This window comes from Varroa jacobsoni, unplaced genomic scaffold (assembly GCF_002532875.2).
Source record: "Varroa jacobsoni isolate VJ856 unplaced genomic scaffold, vjacob_1.0 scaffold_555, whole genome shotgun sequence".
NCBI lineage: Eukaryota > Metazoa > Arthropoda > Arachnida > Mesostigmata > Varroidae > Varroa > Varroa jacobsoni.
In genome coordinates this window covers 34,159-56,446 of record NW_019213457.1, presented here as the reverse complement: position 1 = coordinate 56,446, position 22,288 = coordinate 34,159, and the positions used below count along the sequence as shown (strand labels likewise).

The following is a 22,288-nucleotide window of genomic DNA, read 5'->3' as shown; positions in this document are numbered from 1 at the left end:
AAAAAGAAGCAACTAGAAACCTTAGGGAAACACCTGAGCAGGTTAGAAGCAAGCACGAAAAATGCATAATTTTATCACAAAAAGGAGTCATTCTGTGAGATATCTTTCGCTTATAATCCAGCGAATAGATTAGATTAGGATAACGATTAGTCTACCATTAACAAAGTCAGTTTAAGAGCTGCTTCTCTGATAATAATGTGAGGATCATCATAGGGTTAAGTAGAGGTCACAGTAAGTAATGATTTGAATATGCACTTTCACCCTCGAAGCAACCTTAAAATGTGTCTATCTATCAGCTACCGGAAGGCATTAAAAATAACCCGTCCACTATTTCGTTGATGTAAAGAATTATTTTAAACGACTCGATATAGCGGCTGGAAAGAACCATAATCACTCATGACGTATCGATTTTGTAGTAAGTTGGCGTTTGTAGAAAACCCTAATGGAAACCGAGACTGCGCATTAGCGGGTCAGAATCATCAAGCGGGACCAAAACGATCAAAGCTGTGTTGCATTAGTCGTCGGCACTACTGCCACAAGCAACGACACAAACGTCGACAATAGTACAACAATAGTAAGTAGCAAGGTTTACACCACAACTCCGAGCGTAGACACAGTCGGGCCCGAGACCCCGATTCAAGAGGCAAGAGCACACGTAGACTGGGCCTTCTAACCGCTCGGCAGACTGCTACGAATACGGACTGATCGACTATTTCTATAGTGCTTCGACAGCCCTAGCGTGGACTTCTTCCAATCAAACGAGAGACAGAAATAGAGTGTAATTAAACTTATCCTATCTAAATTATACGTAAAAAACTCCGTGGTGTTATGGTTAGCTGTGAGGTGTTGGATTTTAAAGGTGCGTACCCTCCAGAACTAAATTGAAAGAAATTTTAAATTGAAAAGCTACGTACTAGCTTAACTCAAGTGCAGAAGCTTAACATGTCAGAAGAGAAGCAAATCCAATAGCTTCTTGTTTAGGGCCGGCTAACGGACAGGCTTATAATAATGTAAGGGGTACGCAGCGTTAGCCAATATGTGCTTTATTCGCATACGCTAAGAAGCAGGTCGTATATGCTGATACTAAAAATACGGTTCATGCGTATAATGCAACGGATTAGTACTTGAATAACCCGGCCGTGTTTTATGTCGAGCAACATATGCAAATACATCAAGCTAGCGCTGTATTTTTCAAGTTTATGAAATCTGCCATAAATTACGGTCACGGTGACAATTAACTGGATAGGTTCACCAATTATAAATAAGAGACAGAAGGACCTCGTGCTGATATAAATGAGTGGCTTCTATGCTTAGCTTATATGCCTTAGAGGATTGTTAGTCATTTGTATATAGTTGCAAGCAATTATCGTAGTAAATTACGCAAGCAAAGCTACTTGAAAATCACGGAACAAGCGCTTTTGAAACATATACGTGTAAATAAAACAAGGAACTTGGTCCTCTCTAAATGCCTCTGTGGGGCCAACCTGTTAAAATGCGTTATTTCTCGCCAAACAGCTGGCGGTATAAGTTCAAGGCTATGCTTTGTCGCTCTGATAGCACTCAAAGAAACGCAGTACTACTAAAAGGCAAGACCCTGTAGACACGCTTCGATATGGTTATGAAAGATTGTTAAATATAAGAAGCTGACGGCTGCAGTTAAATACTGTTAGTGATGGCATATTTTGTGTCTGCTTCCGACAGAACAATCCATGGCTATTTAGGAAGTAATTAGATGTGGTTACACTTTAATGCTAGCTCTATGAGCAGCTATAATAGTGTTTTTCATAGATCTTTACCAGCAAGGCGCATGCGTACACATATTATTGCGAGTTTGAAGCTGGTAACACTTTATTTATGCTGTACCAAGCCTACCGGTAATCACAGTTTCAGCATGCATCTTTGAACTCAATTTTCTTGCTACAAAAATTCAAACCTAAAATCCATTTGTGCTGAATTAAATGTTCGAAATACTGTCTAATGAAAGGATTGCGGCATAGCGTTGCAATCCAGATATATTTTGTTAGCTCAACGAAGTATAATAGAGCTGTGCGGCAGAGATACACCATCTGCTAGTAAGCATCTTGGGACACCAGAACATATTTTCACGTAATTCGTAAGCCTAACACCTCATACAAGAAACCATTCGTTCTTTTCAGATGCAATAATAGCTTGAAGCATACTTTTGGTGAAATTGTTCAGAATTAGCATAATTTGTTCACGCGTGCGGTGGGTTTAGATTACAATTACCATCCCTCGTGCTTTGGATCCTATATATGAAAGTAACTGACTACGATAAATTCAATATTAAAGTGAAGTCAGTGTTTCTTGAAATTAACTTCGATTTCATTAATATTATAGCGAAGGAGCAGGCAAGAGACCAAAACAAAAACAATGCTAGATATATGAACTTTTGATGCTTATGTATCGGTAGAACCGATATCGGTTGTAGTTTCGATTGAATATTTCTGACGACTTGCATATAATAGAACATCTATTCGTCGAATTATTACTATTAGAAGGTATATCACAATAACAGTAATACGTGACTTGAGAAGCATACACTCCAAATGAGCATCCCATAACATCGGATAATCCTGGAGGGTACTAAATTTCTAAAAAAATATTGGAATCTTCCGAGAGCTGTAATTGACTAATTATGGAATCGTTAAATGTTGCTTACGAGGTTTCGTTTAAAAATGCTTTCAAGAAAGCTCTAAGCTTCGCTTCTACTATATAGCTACACGCTATAGGCGACAAAGTCATTATCGCTAACGGCCCGACACTACAAAATTAAGGTGTCACAGTGTGACATATGTGTCTCTTTTACAACAGCCATTTTTTTTAATTGAAAGCAGCCAGTGAGTGCAAATATACACTGGGCAAACTGAAATTTGGCTAACTCATACATCCGACCTAAGAAACGTAAGCATTTTTATTCACATCACCGTTTTCTATAATAGTATATTTTTTTCGAAATAATATCGATGTGAAACTTTTTCAAGACGTTATTGTCTTTTCGTATCTTAAGAACTAAACCAGTCTTTCGGAGCAATGTACCAAAATGTCCAGTCATTATGGAAAAAAAACTAAGTGAAGATATGAAAAAAAATGAAAGGAAAAATTAAATCTGGCTTGAGTCAAATTTAATCTTTCCTAAATAAAAGTGCCAGAAATACAGATCAATCAAAGATTTCCAGAAAACAGCTCGATCTTTGTATTGAATATAAGTATAAAAGTGGATTTGACAATAGCTGACAATCCATTATCTAATGACACTTACAATTGGAAAAGAAGCTTGCATGCCTATGCACGAATATGCCGTAGTGAATATATTCCCGTGGCGTTACCATTCGTAGTTCTAACGCTATTAAAATCACAGCTTTCATAAATATTGCACTTTCTCGAAAAGCCGTTGTTAAAAAGTAATAACCGGTTAGTTTTGGATGCTTCAATAGACTTTTAATCAAGATGTGCCACAGTCCTTGCCTTGATGACAGTATCTTACCTTTAAAATGAATAAAGTTCATTGCGACATACGGTTCAATGAAGAAGCTGCAAGGTCTTCTGATGACGATTACTTCTGAGAGCAAGGTTTATCGGATTATTAGGACCCTATCAGCTGCCCGGTATCTCTTTAGGGACTATCTTTACATGTACATTCTAAATTATGATGCTTGTAGCGAACGGAACCTACGTTCTTCTAGTTAATTCTAAACACATTGTTAGTTTGGACCGAACATCTACTCGGCTAGATCTTCATTCGCTACCAAAACCCACGGTCCTTTTAATTTTTCAAAAGGCGTCACTTGTGCAGAAAAATACGTCGTGTACTTTACCTCTTCGTGAATGTTGTCGTATTGCTAACCTACAGATGGCTGTGCAGATGTGTTTTTTAAGAAACTTCGTCTCGAAGTTTGGCTTGTTCGACCCTTGACAACAAACGTTGCCAACAAAAAAGAATATGTATATATGTTTACATTACAGCACACGACATTATATCGCATTTGATAGTTCCTAGGAAGTGTCGGATCTCCTTACACGTTATAGGTGCCTCAGTTTTGCGATTAGGCAAACTTCGTTTTCTTATCTTATTAAGTTTGGAAAATAATTATATGGTTCATGTTAGACATATGGTGCGCCATATACCAAATTCAAGCTCAGTCGAATAGAAGAGACGTATGGATAAAATATATGCATCCCAGTAAAATCTGCTAACGATTTTCTGTGCAAGTGAATGATATCATCCTGTTCGACTAAGCTCGACTTCTTACGTGCGCATTTACAGTTGCAGACCATTTTCTAACAATGCACATTTTAAAAAGTTATTTTTCTGCAAAGACGATGTGTCACTTCTCCGTTTAATTTTCTCTTGTTATTTATCTTTATGTCATTTACTTTAAGATAGATTAGTGTCTGATACATCGAAAGGAACGTTTTAGCACAAGCAAGGGTAATAGTAAAGTTGGAGTTAAGTTATCATTACAATTGTTGAGTCGACAAATTAATAAGCTTAGTAATTTTTCTATGCTTCTATCTGTTTTCTATAAAAATAGACGACTTTGCTTTAAGAATCTCGAATATATTTGATGTTTATAAAATTTTAAATATTAAAAGGTGAGTCCATAATGAATCGATAGCAATAATCAAAGAAAGGGAACACTCGAGACTTGTTTTCTACATATCGAGGTTATTAACGTATCGGAAAAGGTGAACTCCTTTTGAAAAAGCAGGAGAAATAGGTCTTATCGACAAGCAATAGATTGTTATACAAGCAGCGTTTTAGATCAATGAACACGGCTTAAATATCAGAACTACTGAATCAATTACCGAATTTTTACAGTACTTACTGCACATTTACTGTTTTTTTTCTCTGTGACGGATCAAGTCTATTACTGTGGTAAAGTTGATCGGTCACCAAACTTAGAGATCTCAAATTGTTTAGATTCGTAATATCTGTTCACCATGCAGTGAAGTCGGACCGGTGGGAATATCAATAAAGTCGCGAACCGTACCATAGTCGGAGACTATTCTCCGCGCTACAGGAAATAGGTCGTTAACAAAGATTTTGGTAGTAAGTTTTCAGTCCGATGCAAGCATATATTATCAGTTGTGAGCGGTTTGCTTATTGTTTTAAATGATTTCTTGCAATATTGTAGAAGGTGTAAAAGCTTTTCGTGGTCACCAGAGCCCTTCCTTAGTAATTAGATTTGAGTTACGCTTCTTACCAGGTATGTGTTTTTACGTGAGGTACTGGTAGGCATTAACACAGAGTCGCATATAAACTAAACTTTAGTGCTTTTTTATATTAATTGAGCGCTATCGTTGAATTTGTGTACATGGGAAGCGGCACATAAATGATTTGTTGTCACTTTCGTTGAATGCTTTACCTTGTATCGTAGTAGCTTCGATTTTACATTAAACCTATAACCACCAGTCAATTTGACCACTTGCGAAACTCTTCACTCAGTTGAGAGGCACCGAAATCACTTAACATGATCAAGGTCTAACGGCTTCAGTAAAGGTTTCTCATACTCTTGCCACCTTCTCATCATCTTCGTGATTAGTTATTTTTTACTTCACCGGTAGCATACTAAGATTCTTTCTATTGTGAGCAAACGATGCGCTATTTTTTACTCTTATAGTCTTAGAACTACCAGGTTACGCACACAGCCATAGGCCGAAATCATATTTATTCGACTACATGATGATGGTGATAAGGTGACCTTTCCTACTCCTCAATGATTACAATCCATAGAAGTGGATACAAGAATTCATATTCGCTGTCACGCAGGGGTGCTAAAATATTCGCTCATTCGTCGCCCTTCTCACCTATTTTTTGGGAGGCGCACTCGAGATTAAAGATAAATTGGCCAGGCGAATCCGGTCAATAGACCAGATTTGCCTGGCCACTTTAATTTTGTTGAGAAGTAATGAGTAGGTGAACTTACTTGTGCTTGTATATGTTTCTCAATAAAAGATATAGAAGTTCGTCTCAGTAACTCAGAAAAACAAACAACGTGACACCTGATTATAAGCATAAAAAGAAATAATGAAGGTGCGTCTATAATTACATAATTACTAGAGTGAGATAAAGTGGTCGAGTATGGAACAGGTGTTTTTGTTGGGCATTGGATGAGTTACATTCTTAAAAAAAAGGCATCTTAAATGGAACTGGAGTGCATCTAGTACCACATAAGCTATAGATTTATACTTCTCATTTCGTCTAATTGATGCTAAAATAACAACATTAGCGCTTAGGTTGTTCGTTATTGGCTTTCCTTAATAAATTGTGTTTCGGCATAGCCTGTTTAGAAATATGTCTTATTTATGACAAAAACAGAAATACAGGCTTTGGACTAGAAAAGCTCGTTGTAGCTTTGTTTAGAAGTCTTCGCTAACACCTTTTCTTTCTAGGAAGCAGATTGCTCTCAGCACGCCTAAGGACGCGACAGTTGGCGGGGTAAATAGCTATGTCGGTTTATAGCAAAAATAGAGTTGGGAGAGCCCAACAAAACATTCGACGTAAAATTGTCTTTTAGGCATGTATAATTACATACGGCTGGTAATGCAAAAATCGAAACTGTAGCAAATATCGTTATGTCTATAAGTTGGTCAATGTTCAATTATAATACGTTTAAGGTTGGTAGTATATCAAGTATAACATTGTATCGTACTATATATATAACAAAAGACAGAGTAATTAATGTAATTACATTTCTGGGCATTCCTAGAAGAGTAAGAACTGCGCGTTTCCTCAAACACTGATAATTTGTTTTAGTTTCCTGGTGCTTACTATACCTTCTCAGTCGATATTCTTTGCATATTATAGTATGTGTTTACAGCTCTGATTCATTGCGCGATATCAAATGCTTGCTTGGTTAGTGTTTTCCGCTACGTATTCTAAAACTATTTATATCATATAAATCTTGCATTCCGGCCTCATGCAACTTCCTTAAGATAGTATATTACGACAAATACCGCTTTTTAGTGTTCCCCTGGCCTTCGTATTTAACGTGCATCTTAGTGTTTAGGTGCCAACATTTAATGTGCCTTTGGTGCACCGCCTTCTGCAGTGACATTTTCCTTCTAGTCTTTCTGAAGAGCTATCTTCTACCAACTCATTCAAGTAGCCTTTAGTCTTATATCATGTGTTAACATGTAAACCTCAACCGACGTTCTTGCTAACAAGAGAGAGGTTACTGAGAAAGTAAAAGCAAACATTAGCACGTGATCCGTTGCCTTCAGGTGAGAGTTTGCTTCTATACAACAGAAAGGGATAAGTCGGTAAAACTCATCTGAATAAACTATTTATTTACGTTTTTAAAAAGCTCATAGGAGCTACAGTATTCTATTCTGGATGGATAGGCACGTGCTGGATTCTTTTAGGTCAACAACGAACGATGTACCTTGATCTTTTTCGTTCTATTAATAGGTAATTATAATTAAACTTGTTAAAGGACGCAAAGCGTGACCGATGATTTATCTCATCTTGAACTAAAGCGTAGTTCTATTGCTAAGAGTATAGGCGAAAAAAAAAAAAATTTTCCCGAACTGCTCCCTCAGAGCTTTTTTGTAGCGTTGCCGAGCTTCAACTGCAGAACGCTTCAGCAAATCGTGTACAATTTACGTACCTTACGTGATTGGTATCTTTGATAAACACTACGTTTTGTGCTGTCCCATCATTAGTGCTACCTGGGACTTACTACCTTTACTATGTTGGACAAAACAAAAGCTTTTGCCCGCTAGACCAAAATGCTTATTATGTGTACTAAAGCTTAGTTGAATGACTGTTCTACCTGTTTGAATTTTAAGGGGTGTGTATCGCCCATGTTGTATCGTATTGATTGAAACTAATCGTTTGATTGATCCTTTATAAGGGAAAGTATCTTACCTTCATTGAATCAGTTTTTGAAAAGATATGACGTATCGAGCACTTTGTTATAAGCAAACTGCATGAATTGCTAGGTATTTTTTGTATATCATTTTACGTAAGCCATTTGCATATGTTTTTGGACATTGCAGGCCACAACTTTTCCATTGTGATAGCAGTTTTAGGAGGTATCAACGCCTAACAACTGAATTTCTGGATTGAGCGACCAAAAAAGACTTGAAACCACCTGAAAAGGGATGTCTGCAGATTCATTAAAATCATCGAACCCTGGATTAAAGGCTCATTTGGCTGTGGGGCTAATCCGCATGCTTAGCTTTGCATATGATATTGTTACATTACCTGTCTACACTATAATACAGCGACCCTGGAGGCAGAGTTTCGCAAGGTCAGTTGTAATTCCAACATCTACTATTTTCCCTTACCCCGCGTAGAAATAATTATTTGTGTGCTCAATGACGTTGTCATTTGGTGGCTTTTAAAGTTTTGTCCAAAATCATGTATTCATTTTCGGTTTTCATGCGAACCATGCAAAATCGTTTCAACTCCAATCATTGACATGACAACGAACAAAGCCTTATGCGAGATAGTGAAGTTTAGTAATCTCATCTCATAGCACTTTGCCGCTCCCTAAATGTGAATTAGATCAACTTTATACGCCGCCCCATTGAAGCCGGGTGACCCACAATCGCCTTGGGCACCAGTCACTGTACCCGACTATGAAATCTTCAAGGGAATCACGACAGTTGATCAACTAATTCGGCGAGCTATTGCATTATACGGCGATAAAGAGTGCCTCGGAACACGTTGGGTGAGCCGCTATATATGTATGATCTATATATACAATTTGTAAGTTTTCAAAGGTGTGAGAGACTGAAACGCGCAAGATTTACAAGACCTGGCAGTTCGCATCGTTTTTTTCGTGAATTACAGCACATGAATTCTATGATCATATGTTCATAACGAAAGTGCTTCTTTCTCTCTTCTATATATATATATATATATATAAAGAAGAGAGAGAAAGAAAGAGAAAAATATGTACCCTTTATTGCCTAACATGCAAGATTTTACATTAATACGTGCCTGTATTAATCGTACGTTGAAGGTATTGGCTGAAGAGAATGAGGTTCAACCTAATGGGAAAGTCTTCAAAAAACTTCGCCTTGCCAGTGATTACAAATTTATCACATACAAACAGTTTGATGAACTACTTGATCTCACCGGAAGGTAGGACTTCCAGTTTAAATCTTGGTAGGGCAAGATTCAAATTATCACGTGAAAAAATGCGAACCATTATTTTAAGCAAATAATAGTGCCATGATTTTCATGTAATCGTCGCTTTTAGATGATTTTAAAATAAGCAGACACATACACCTGCTAGACATCGCCTCCTATCATGATTTTTCACCTGTGTAAGTAGAGGTTATAGACACAAGTTTTAATAATAATTTTCTCATATGACTTAAATGAAAGTCGTTATTGCAGTAATCTAATTAATGTATCGACTTATTTTTTGTCAGGGGTTTTCTTGCTCTAGGCGTCCGGCCTCGTCAAAACGTGGCAATTTTTGCAGACACTAGAATCGAGTGGATGATAACAGCGCAAGCTCTTCTGAGACTAAACGTAACTGTTGTTACGATCTATACTACACTTGGGGAAGATGGAATTGTACATGGTTGGTACCGACCGTACTCCAAAAGTTTATCGAATTGCTAACCATAATCCAATGTGACCAATATCCGATATAACATTAAAATGGCTATTTTTGTGATATCCAATATATGAACTGCTTTCGCGCAAGAATTGCTAAATGCATTGTATCCAAACTACACCTCACATGTGCTCACTTCAGTAATTATCTCATACTGTTTCCTTTGTGGCTCCTATCAGGAATCAACCAGGCTGAATCAACTCATATTGTCACTTCCCAAGAGCTTTTACCGAAGGTTGTGAAAGCTCTCCCAAAGATGCAGTCTATTACACATATTATCTATATAGAAAATCATGTTGCAAAGAATGGACCAGAACGAGTGCAGGCCATCAACCTTGTCAGCTGGACGCAGCTTCAGGATGCTGGCAAGAATGCTGATCCCGAACTTAAGGTAGGAAAATAATATTGGTTAGACTGTTTAAGCTAAAACTTCTAAACCGTCCAATTACCACGCATATACGAGGCAGCTCAAACTCCGAAGAGTGAGTTGCTTGGTATTTTTGAATCTATATTTTGAGAATATACTAGAATAGACGCTGTAATGGAATAAACTATTTTTAGGAAGTCACTATTTACCTACTGTATTTGAAAAAAAAAATGATGCGAAAAGATCACAAAGAGAAGAATTGTGCCAGCTTTTAATAAATGAAATTAATGCAATGCAGGGCGAGGCTCCAACTTCAGAGGATACGGCCATCTTGATGTATACTTCCGGTTCAACAGGAATTCCAAAAGGGGTAATGATCTCCCATAAAAATATTGTTGCGTCGGCTAAAGGAATGGCGCCCGTATTAGCGTCCTCAGTAAGTACTACACACTACCTTAAATAATTTTTTGGTGCGAATTAGAAAGAACCAGATGAAATTAGATGAAGCCTACAAACAACTATTTTGCTAATGTATAACTAAATAAAAGGTAATTGTTCCTGCATGCTAAGCTAACTCTGAATTACTTTTACGCGAGAAACAATAATTGATGTACTGACCAAGTGCAGCCTCAATAAGCAATATAATACGATTTTGAATGTCGAATCATCATGCAGCTAGGCATCACGCAGCTATTTTTATCACGGCAGATAAATATTTTATTTTTCTACAGGGTCAGGATATCAGCAACGAAAGATACATCGCATATCTGCCTCTAGCGCACGTTTTTGAATTGGCTGCTGAGTCGCTTGCGCTTTCCCTCGGCATCTGTATCGGCTATTCTTCACCTTTAACTTTAACTGACCGAAGCACAGCTATTAAGGTTTGAACATGTATTAATTTGTAGTAGAATGAAAACATCAACACGTTTTTTATTAACAAAATGGGAAGAGATTCCCAGAGTAGTATTTCATCTTTCCGTCATAACGTGGTTCGCGTGCTTGTCTTAGATTAGAACTAGTGATCTGGTTCAGATTAGAATTTGACCTAGACACACTTCCTTCCTTGCTGTAAACCAATTGTCCGAGGAAATGCTTAACGATATAATGTGGACGTAAAATTAAATAATTTTTAGAGGAGCATTTCATGAGGTGTAATATATTCATACCGAAGAAAGGATGACTAGTCATTTCTGATCCCATATTTGTTCGACTTAGCAACGTCATTACAAAATATAGAATGATAACCATGTGACACAGCTTTATAACGTGTGGACATCAATTTCTCGTTGCATATTTAGGAAGGTGAACGTGGTGACGCATCCCTTTTTCGTCCGACCTACCTCATAGGTGTTCCTTTGATTTTAGATCGGATCAAAAAAGGGATAGTGGAGGGCGCGCGAACCCGTGGAGCCTTCGCTGGTGTATTCTTCGACTGGGCGATCGCCTACAAGATAGCTTGGCAAAAATGGGATTATGATACACCCCTCCTTAATCGACTCATTTTCAAGAAGGTAGTGGCCTAAAAAAGTTGTTCAAAACAAGCGTTTTAATTTCCCCGTGCCTCAGACATAACATAGTTATGGCTCTTACTTGGCTTAATTATAAGTTAGTATCACTTATGTGTAAGCAAAAAAGACAACAATTAGTTAAATATGTAAATATTGCAGCCAAGTCAATGTGGTAACACTACGAATTTCCATACGTGGGAACTTTCTCAAAACCTATTTTTCTGTATATAGCAATATATGTTGACTTTCTTATATTTTGTTATTCGCATATTTCAAATTGGCGAATTATTTTATTCGTTTAATTCTGCCCTCCGACTGCTTAGCTTGGCAGTATCTTGGGTGGCCGGGTTCGCACTATCGTTACAGGATCCGCACCGCTCTCGGAAGAGACGCACAGCTTCATTCAGGCTGCTTTTTGTTGTACCGTCATTCAAGGCTATGGACTTACAGAGACAGCAGCGGCTGCTACCGCTATGCTGAAAACGGACGTATCAAAGGTATATCCTTATTTGTTATGTTGAAGCTGATCAAAGCTAACTCTATGTTAACCGGATTGTACATGTAGGCACTTCATTTAACTTGTATTCGTTCGGAGCTGATTACATCATAAAGAATATAAAAGAAAGGTATGTGCTGATAAATTATTTTTTTCAATGCTAGGGCCGTGTGGGACCTCCTTTAAGTGGGTGCATGATTAAGCTCGTGGACTGGGAAGAAGCTGGATATTATGTCACTGACAAACCATATCCCCGAGGTGAAATTGTCGTCGGAGGTGAATGTGTAACGAAAGGTTACTATAAGAACGAGGTACTTCATATTACATGTCAGCCATGCAACACCAGTCTCATGTTTATCGCATATCGTACGCATAAGTTGTACAATGTATTTATCTCTTTATTAATCTCAAAGGAATCAGTCCTATCAAAATAGTTAATTGTGAAAGTCCCCAGACGTTATGCTGATATTGGCTATTGGATATTGGATAATTAAAAAAGTTCCACCACATTAGTTTTACAACCATGTGGAAAATACTAATGAATCCTTAGTCGATACTTATCACTGCTGTACAGGAATTGACCCGGGAAGTGTTTTGTCATGAAGGGGGAACGCGTTGGTTTTACACAGGAGACATTGGCGAGATCTATCCCAACGGCACTCTCAAAATTATCGACAGAAAGAAAGATCTCATAAAACTTCAGTTTGGCGAGTACGTCTCTTTAGGAAAGGTAAGGATTGAGCTTTATGTGTATGTAAATTTACAATTTAAGATTTGTACTGGCGTAAGTGTTGCTGTTTTTCCAAAGTCGATTGTGGTACATTTATTTATTAAGGAAGGTTTCTAACCAAACTGTTGTTGAGGCGTCCGAGTAGCGCACGAGTTTGCTTTTACATTATTATATATATATATATATATATATATTATATATGTATATAAGTATACAGTAAAGCATGTCATATATATAAATATTTACAGGTCGAAATGGAATTAAAAGTTCTTCCCTTTGTGGATAACGTGTGTGTTGTCGGCAGTTCATTTCATACGTACCTCATCGCGTTGGTGTGCCCAAATGCTCAGGTAGGAAGCAAATACTACATCTAGCACTTTTATTAACAAGCTATATAACATCTACCAAAAAATCGTATGAAATAAAGGTGGCGTTTTTTCACTAAAATGACGTTACTGATGAGCTTCTACCTCTTTATAAACATTCCAACAATAATATTTACAGCCCTTCAGTATTCGCGCCGTATTTTGCAATTGACACGCGCGCATCCTTTTTGATCTAGGTATGAAATACCCCGAAGGGTTTTGCAAGAAAAGCGTTTTTATGTATGTTACAGTGCTGGTAATATGAGAAACAAGCGTTTATATGTGTGATTTTGTTTATTTGATTTAGGCTCTTGCCAAAATTGCTAGCCACTTAGGGAAAACATCGCTAACACATGAACAGATATGTTGGGACCCTGCAGTACTGGAATACGTAACGAAGGTTATCGCAGACCATGGTAAAAAGGTCGGCCTACACAAAATGGAAATCCCGACAAAGGTAACACTGTGAGCATTTATATTGCATTGTAGAAAGATTAATGTGTAAGAACAATTCGAATAGAAGAAAAATAAAGGGTATATTACTAAAACTGAAATGCACGCTTATTAAAGGTCAGGGCAGCCGTTAGTCAATGTTGTATTTTTAACGTGAAAAATCTGTTTTATCAAATATATTTCATTCTTTCCTGTTTAAAGATTCTACTGCCATAGCTTCGACTGCTCATGTTTGGGCTGTTTAATATATACCGCAACGATCGTTGGAAATTAACATCACGTTTACATTGGACAAAACATGTAAATATACGTGAATTACTACTAAGGCCTGGTTATGGACATTTAAACTGGTTCCAGGTAAAACTGTGCGTAGAGGAATGGCTTCCGGAGTCCGGCTTAGTGACTGCTGCGCTAAAGATCCGTCGGAAACAAATCCAGCAATTTTACCAAGCAGATATCGATGCACTCTACGCTACTACTCTAGGAAAAATTAATTGAGCCATACTAGTAGATGTGAGAATCTTTAAGATCTGCTCGAGGTCAAGTAGGTCATGGATAAAGTAAGCCGGTATATGGCTGCAAGCACTGATGTCATGTCAAACGTAGATCATCTAATATTTGCGTAGCCAACGCTGTCGTAACGACAGTACCTGTACCTTTCTGGCACTAACGACCCATGCCATACTGAGTGAAGAAACCTTTAATTGAAATCAAATCAAAATTAATACACCTTGAAGCGGCTCCCCTCTACAATAAAGGCTCGAGGCTCAAAATGTATATAATCTATGTAATATAGTGCTTGTACACAGCTTCACAGAAAGGACCATCCGTAGTTAATTTTGTGGAATTAATAACATTAGAATGGGTGCGGTTTTAATTGATAAATGCACGGACTTACCATGATATTGGGTTGTCGAAAAAGTATTGAACGTTTTTTTACCTAGATGGCTTCAAAGTCACTTATTGCAAATAATATGGGTTGTCACGATCCTTTGAAAAATGAAATTCGGCGGTAGCAGATGTGTTTTTGTTGAAATGCGTTTAGACTTAAAATAGAGCGCCTCGAAGACGGGTGGAATTTTTACAAAAATTACATTTATTACAATATGAAGAAAAATACGGTCCAGGACCATGGAAAAATATCCGCTGTTTCTGGGTAAGATGCATCATGAGAAGAAACGATCCAAAAATGGTTCTGTAGCTTCCGTTTTGGAAGATCTGATGTCAAAGGTGGTCTCCGTAGTGGTCAACCAATTACGGGGTAAGTTGATGAAATATTGCGAAAGTTGAGTGAAATCAACACGTGAGTAGCCATGAGAATCAATAAATAGTTTTAAACAGTTTGGGGAAAGCTGACTAGAAAAAAAAAGTGCAGTGTTTTAATGGCACAGAGATTGATGCAAAATAATTCACTTAATTTTATGCGCATCTGCGAAAGTTTACAGAAAGGCAACAAAATCTAAAGCTGTGATCACAAGTGATAAATCATAGTAACCTTGACCATGAACAGCACAAGCTTTTCTATGGATCTGGGCTGAATTTGTCCTTGTGTAATAAAATTGTAAAGCACAGCGACTTTTTGCAAAAGTTCAATCGTCCTCAAGGTGCTCTACCTTAAATCAAGGCATTCTAATAATTCTAACACATGGAGTATAGCTAAACCCTAGTATTCAAAGAACACTCACGCGACTAATATTACTTGAGATTTTGGAGCCATTTAAAGAGAAAACGGTCGATACCTCTTCAACAACTTATACATATATGTAGTATGTTATAGATAGGACTTGGAGGGTATAGGGCCAATAAATATAAATTATTTGATATAACTTTGGCCATTCTTTTATGCCCATAGCTTTGCAATATAGTTGCAGGTGGGCTTAGAAGTATTTTAAAGATAAAGTGCGACTTCGATGCATCCGGATTAGAACTCTAAGGATACAAATTTATTTATTTTAGTAAAATGGAGAAACCGTGCGTTAGCTGATGTTTGACACGTATATCAAATATTAACAAAGTACTTCAAAGGAGCAGCATCGAATGAAAAATGCTGGCTTGTACATTTGGCTGCTTATGGTCTTTTACAATAAAAACTACGTTACAGAACAGAAAGTACGCCTATATAACGTATTAAAGCCAAATGTTGCTTGTTAGAAAAAGTTTAAAACTAGTGTGATTGAAAGTATACAAGTATACGATAATGTTACAAGGCGCTTAAAGCGATGAATCTTTGATACTATATCACGAATTCCGGGTTCCAGTTACTAAATTCATTTGGACAATGTGTAACCCGTAAATGCGTGTTCAAGAAAATGAATAACTGATAGAGCTGTTGTGTTTCGCTATGCTCTGCTATAAACCTTAGACAGCTAATTGAATGCATACAAGATTTGGGGGTTTTACAAATGCGCTTAATAATATATGACAATGTCGACTGAAATTTAAGATTTCATCACACTTACAATCTGCAAGTAAAAATGTTGTTGTGGATGGCGGTAATAATAAGTTAGGCTAGCATACAGCAGGGATGGCGACGTGGATCAGAGTAATTATCAGTAAGGCCTTATAATCGAAACGGATTTTCTACAACTATTGGTTAACGACTGTGCCCTTTTTGGGTTGGTTCTTAGTTGAAGTATAACTGAAACTGTTATTCCTAAGATAACTTAACTTCTTAGTTCATTGCATGAAGCATAAAATTACTAGTTAGTAGTATTATGTATTGTTCTTTACAAGGGTATCCCGTTTGTTTGGGACACGGAATGTTCAAGATCAAAGTTCATCGTAAACATTCCTCATTGGCAATATGAGCATTACAAGTTTGGACTACTTGGACTATAATCCACATAAATAGCTTTCGCAAAACTTATACATCCTATGCGACAAGCTCAAAACTTACAAAATCAACTACAGTTTACAATTTAGATAGAAAGGTGGCATGAAACGGTCTGATGGGAAAGTATACGCACATGACGGACGCCCTTGAACAATATATGCATTGCGATATTTAACTAATTTGCGTGTTTTTTTTTAATAAACTTAAAATACGCTGGCTAAGAGATATGCTTTCTTATGTTCGACTTGGTAATGTAGTGATAAAAGCAAGTTCCTCCAGCATTAATGAAGATTATTAAAAAATTAATTTTCTAACAGTAAAATTTCTAAGTTAGATGGACGTAATGAAATATCTAATGATTATACCTAATGATTCTTTAAGTCTATAGAACACCAAACATATAAAACAATAAAAAGCAACTCACATTTTAAAAATAAAAAGTATGTTTCGAGCAAACCGCTATTTGCGAGACTGGAGTGTGGTCGAGACTGAAGAATAAGGCCTACCGTGGTTTATCTACGTATCAAACAAACTAAGTTTTCATTATAAGCAGAGCCTCAACGAAGCGACGAATTTTCTGAGAGTTAACTATTCTTCCGAATATATTATTTGTAGGTAGTTGTTTTGCAGAAGTAATCTACTGTCGACTTAGACTGTTTTCGACTATGTCACTGGAAATGTAGACTTTCTTGTAATTATTACATTGTTGTCATGGCCGCCTTTGTGTGTGCGGCAGCATATCTTGTCAGGCATGCCACACTTGTTCACGTATGGTTTTCGCATGGTTTACCTATGATTTTTGCAAGAATATATTTGTGGAAGCGATCTGGTGCATTGAAAAGAAATAATGATGAATTACCTTGAAAAGTAATTATGAGACTATCATCAATTTAATTATGTAGCAATGACTATACGCATTGTTTTAGTGAGATCTAACGTGCATGTACGAAAGACGGCACTCACACGTATCTACCCGAAGATACTCTCACGTATTCATATAGTATTAATTCTAAGATTAGCTTGTAAACCCTGTGTGACGAAACGAATCAGTCATTTCGAGAGTTGCTTGGTCCCTGCAAGGATATTCTTCAAAGATCGATGGAAAGGCAGCACGCACAGGTTTTGTTACCCTAAAACTTGAACACGTTAGGCAAACTTTAACACCTCCATTTTCTTGTCACGTGACATAGATAACGGAATAGGTAATCAACGCATCCGAACGGTGTACAGTAACTGCCATATCTAGCTCCTTATCTAATCCATTTAAACTAAATTAGACTGATCAACGCTGCCCGCTGCTATTCCAGCGGCCTATTACTCGGCACATTTATTTTAATCAATGACACTGTGCAACTCAAAGCTTAGTCTTCTTTGCCGCTTTCTAGGGCGTGTAAGGTGTGGATTACATTTGATACACGTTGATTTCATATTGACTCAAGTAACGTTTAGTATGCTGGCTACTGCAAGAGTTACTACTACGAGCTGTTAAATAAACGCAGGTATTCATGTAAATAATTACTATCTCTATTAGAGATCTAAGTACGTTACTATGTGCCCTGTTTAACTTGAATAAGAATTCTAACTGTCCTAGCGGCAGATTAAGCAGATTGTATAGCCCGAATTGTGTTTCACAAATAGTTTCGAGTTCTTCAATTCATTTCATTTATCTTGTCTAAAACAATCTTTACTAATTGAAGTATTAGACAATCTTACCACGGTTTCGTATGTGGCGCATGTCAAAAAATGTTAGCCATCGCAGCACTGGTTTAAGTTAATTGCTTCTCAACAGAGAAAGGACCAGTTTTGATTCAGGAACTTGCCACAGATTTTCTCAAGTTTGTTACGCACTTAATTTTACCACGTTTACTGTAAAATGACGCCCCATGCTTGAACATCACTGGATTAGCAAGGGACTCACAATGCCATATACCATATTTATTTATATATATTTAACTATTGATTGTCGCAATAAACCGATAAAAAGTGATCTAGGCCATTCCAGAGCTGCCCTTAGGAACGAGATTTAACGAGGAGCGAATTGATCTTAATAAAGATCAATTCGCTTATTTCGTTATACGGACATTTTGTCGCACATGACACATTAGGCTATATCTTAGTTCACACGTTCATCTTATGCTTAAAAAGATTTAAATACTTTTATTAGGGCATTATTAATACTAGATAAATGAAACGTTATTCATGCGGCAGTTTTCGTTTCTGCATGACAATTAGGCAAACTACAAATAATCCAACCCGATCGTTTACAACTGAAGACGTTTAGTTGACACCGCCTGTTTCTTCAGGTCTGAAATTAATAACAACTCGGGAAAACATTGCTTCTTTGTTATTATTATTAGATGAGCAAATGAGTGACAAGTGTACGCATAAAACCGCTTAAGAAGGAGGCGTTGGGCTTATAGATTTATATCTGTGTAGGTTTCCACGAATATCAGAAATTTTTAGGTTTTCTATCATTGACGTGAAAAAATCAATAGTCTTACAAAAGCACTTATCTTTCAGCCCTCAAAAGAGTAGCACATCGTCTGGTGTGAATAGATGTTTATCGAAGATCCGATTAGATATTTTTCCGTCAAAAGTTTCCAATAGATCAGTACAGGAATATGGTTCTGTAAAACGTTTATAAGGATGTATTCAAAAAGGATTTCACCTTTAAATGAAATCGTAGTTAGCGTAAAATAGTATTCCTTCACCGGAGATATACTGTTATACGCTAGCTGGGTTTGTACTATCAACTAATTTAATCCCTTACACTACTATGCACAAATTGCAACTACCGATGTAATCGTTACTGCTAGAGATATTTTTCCATGGCGCGAAAACATGCAACCGATTAATGGATCTAAGAGAACCTACTTACAAATATCCAGTTACAGTCTCAGTGATTTAAAATCCAATACATATTATCTCTGGGCCAACCAGTTCACGCTTTAAGTTGGCTAACACTATAATGACACTTAGAAAATGCTTCTGATTGTATCGATAAGCTTGTCGGAGAACCTGAGGTAAACACAGCGCTAAGCGTGATTGACATCGTTAATTAAATCTGTTGAAGGATATTTGATGGTAGAAGATTGGTGTTATAGTTTCAAGTAAGAGAAATCTTTTTTGAGATATGCACCTCAATTGTAATAACAGTATTCTAATATACAACAGAGAGATTGGCGCCTTAATCCAAATGTCCTACGTATACACTTAAAAACTGAACAATTACTGCCTGGTAAGAGCATATGAGCGTAAACAAATTGAGCCCGATTTGGTGACAAAAAATAGATCTTTAAATTAAACATGAAATATTTGTTAGTGTCTGGCTGTTATTATGAGGTATTAGTTACCTTCTCATGCCCTAATATATATTTGATGATTGCAAGAGATAAAGTTCATTATGCCTCATTTTTGTGACAAATTTTAACACAGCTAGCTTCTCAGAAGCAGGAACCCGCGTGTCCTTCCAAATACCTTAGGCCAATAACAGAGAAATTATCTGTAGTATTTAGATGTCTGTTTTGGATGTGAATCTCTAAGTATGTGCAAAGCTGTTTGATTGGTGCTTATTTAACGATCAACAAACATCCGTAGCGGTCTGGCACCCTATATTCCGAGTTTTCGTACATGAATTCCTCCCGGGCACAGAAATAAAATATTTCCTGTACAAGTGGTAGCAGAATATAACGTGAGAAAAGATAGTTGTTCTTTGTCGTTTGCGCTTTCACTACCGCTAATAGAGACGAGCACTGGGTGGGAAAGTGCACTTCTTCAGTAGAACGCACTCTGGTAAAAAGGAAGAAATCCTTGTTCTTCGAACGAAATTTGCTTAGAAATCACGTCCAGCACGAAACGTACAGTGCGAATTGTGTCCTGATTAGATCGGACACATGGCCCTCTAGTCGCTCGTCTCTTTCGTTTTCACACAAACGACAACTACTTTTGTTTCTGCTTTATGTAGAAACTGACTTAAAAATTCCTCATTGGATAAAGGCTGGTATACAAAAATATAGAAATCATTAAATGGCGCAAATTGTATCGTCACTCACGGATTCTCTTCAGGTTGAATTTAGGTACATCCTACGGTTGAAATTTTGTTCTAGATTTATCTTCTAGTCAACTGAGCAACTTGTGTCTTTTGTCTTGCGAAATTTGAATGCACATATATAAGCATAGAAGCGTACGGGTTAAACTTCTATGCTTTGTTTCTCATTTAAGTCGAACGGAATGCAAATACTACTTAACAGCTGACGGAAATGCCTGACGGAAATACAACCCATAGGGAATAAACACAAGGAACTAGACATTTAGGGACAAGGTTTGCTGTTTATGTACCGTGTTGAACAAGATAGCACATAGAAAAAAGGTTGCGCTGTACGTGCATATTATAAAGGTAAAAGAGAGTTTCGCAGTTTTGAAAGAAGCGAGCAAATAGTTTATATCGAGTTGATGGAAATAATAGGATTACGATTGGCGCGGAGAAGGCAGATAAGTTGGTCGACAGTTATTTATATGAACACAATTAGATAATAACTGTTTAGGCGCGGTTGGTCTTAGTTTAATGATTATGCCTGTAGTACTATAGTTTATTTATAATTATTGAATATTCATAAATGTTTATAAATTATCCAGTGTACTAAATGCTTGTGAATATATTGGATGACTATTACATTCAGCAATGTATTTATAAAAACGTAATTCACCCTCTTTAATGGAAAGCAGTTTTTCTTACATTATCTCCTTGCAACTAAACCATAATTAGCAATGCTAAAATTGTTTTAAAATTATTTCATCATTTTTTATTATTTCTAATTACTTATTTTTTATCTGGTCTCTTTCATGCTAATTCATATATGCTACAAAATTTGTGTAAATAAAAACGTTTTTTATGCTTACTTTTGTTGTCTTGTTTTAATGCTTAACTAAAGATTAGATGTTTTCTTTTTCTACTATAAATAGCCACCTTATTTTGAATTTCGATATTTAGTACACATTCCATGCAGTAAAGTGCCAAAACAGGCGTGTACATTACAGTAATGTTAATTAATATCATTAGACTACAGTTGACACGCGAGAAGTCCTTCTTATATATAAACCGTCATTATCGAATAAAAAACTTGATAAGGTAAGTTGCAATTAAATCGCATTTAAGTATACGCTTCTTTCAAAATATTTGTACTGATAATAGGTTTAGTATGTATCGCAATGATTAACGTAATGCAGCAAATTCTGATGATTTGATGATTAAATAAAAATAAGTTTTTAAAACATTCGTTGGAACTATACAATTGTAGAATTTTTATAGATTGCTTACCCAAGGTGCGACAACTAGTTTAGTTACTTATTTCGTTGGTTTCCGCAAACAGAAAAAATGCTTAAGCTGTTCAGGCTTGTCATGTCATCACCGGCCCAATAAAGATAGAACACGCGAGCTGGTTAAGATACCATGCGCTTAGACAGCATTTTTAAAGGGCAGTTGGTGTTAATTCTAGTTTCAATAGGAAAGACTTACTTTCTTCCTAATTCTATTATTCAGTAAACGTTGATATGCTTAGCTCTGATATATTCAAGGATGCTAACGGATCAGACCCTTACACTAAATGAAAAGAAACGTTTGTACTTTGACGGCTTAGTGTCACTCAATTAAAAATAAGTTTAAACAGCGCATGCAACGATTGTTCTCGATTAAATGCAATTCTGGTAAACAAGATGAGAAGCCGAATTCGTTTTAAGTGGCAGCATCGCAAAATTGATAGATATGTAAAACGCTGTATCACAATTTTTATCGTAAAAGCGCAAATTTTTGAGCACTGAGCACGAAATTTTATAAAAATGTAAATACGAGAAATCAGAGTATCTCGATACGAACTAGAATAAGGATCCCAGCCATAATACAGCAGGACATTATGGATTGAAAATAAATAATCTGCATTG

The 22,288-nt window shown here is 36.7% G+C and overlaps 1 protein-coding gene and 1 long non-coding RNA gene across 2 annotated transcripts; one reads left to right on the top strand and one right to left on the bottom strand.

Moving 5' to 3' along the window:
* The first annotated feature begins 574 nt into the window (after positions 1-574).
* LOC111261421 (long-chain-fatty-acid--CoA ligase 4) lies at positions 575-15,344 on the top strand. Its single transcript, XM_022834896.2, has 15 exons — positions 575-859; positions 8,023-8,276; positions 8,534-8,699; positions 8,994-9,115; positions 9,409-9,563; positions 9,779-9,990; positions 10,265-10,402; positions 10,698-10,847; positions 11,265-11,477; positions 11,798-11,971; positions 12,135-12,281; positions 12,545-12,700; positions 12,949-13,050; positions 13,373-13,522; positions 13,876-15,344. Exons 2-15 carry the CDS (start codon positions 8,128-8,130, stop codon positions 14,014-14,016), a joined length of 2,175 nt encoding a protein of 724 aa, XP_022690631.1. The 5' UTR covers positions 575-859; positions 8,023-8,127; the 3' UTR covers positions 14,017-15,344.
* Positions 15,345-18,480: 3,136 nt separating this feature from the next.
* Positions 18,481-21,222, bottom strand: LOC111261420 (uncharacterized). Its single transcript, XR_002680966.1, has 2 exons — positions 20,404-21,222; positions 18,481-18,978 (listed from the first exon to the last, which is right to left on the bottom strand). It is a non-coding gene; the product is annotated as an uncharacterized LOC111261420 (long non-coding RNA).
* Positions 21,223-22,288: the final 1,066 nt, after the last annotated feature.

Coding starts and splice junctions, on each gene's coding strand:
- LOC111261421 (XM_022834896.2), top strand. CDS start 8,128: ATGTCTGCAGATTCATTAAAATCATCGAACCCTGGATTAAAGGCTCAT. Junction 10,848..11,264: donor ACCGAAGCACAGCTATTAAG/GTTTGAACATGT, acceptor TTGCATATTTAG/GAAGGTGAACGTGGTGACGC. Junction 13,523..13,875: donor AAATGGAAATCCCGACAAAG/GTAACACTGTGA, acceptor AACTGGTTCCAG/GTAAAACTGTGCGTAGAGGA.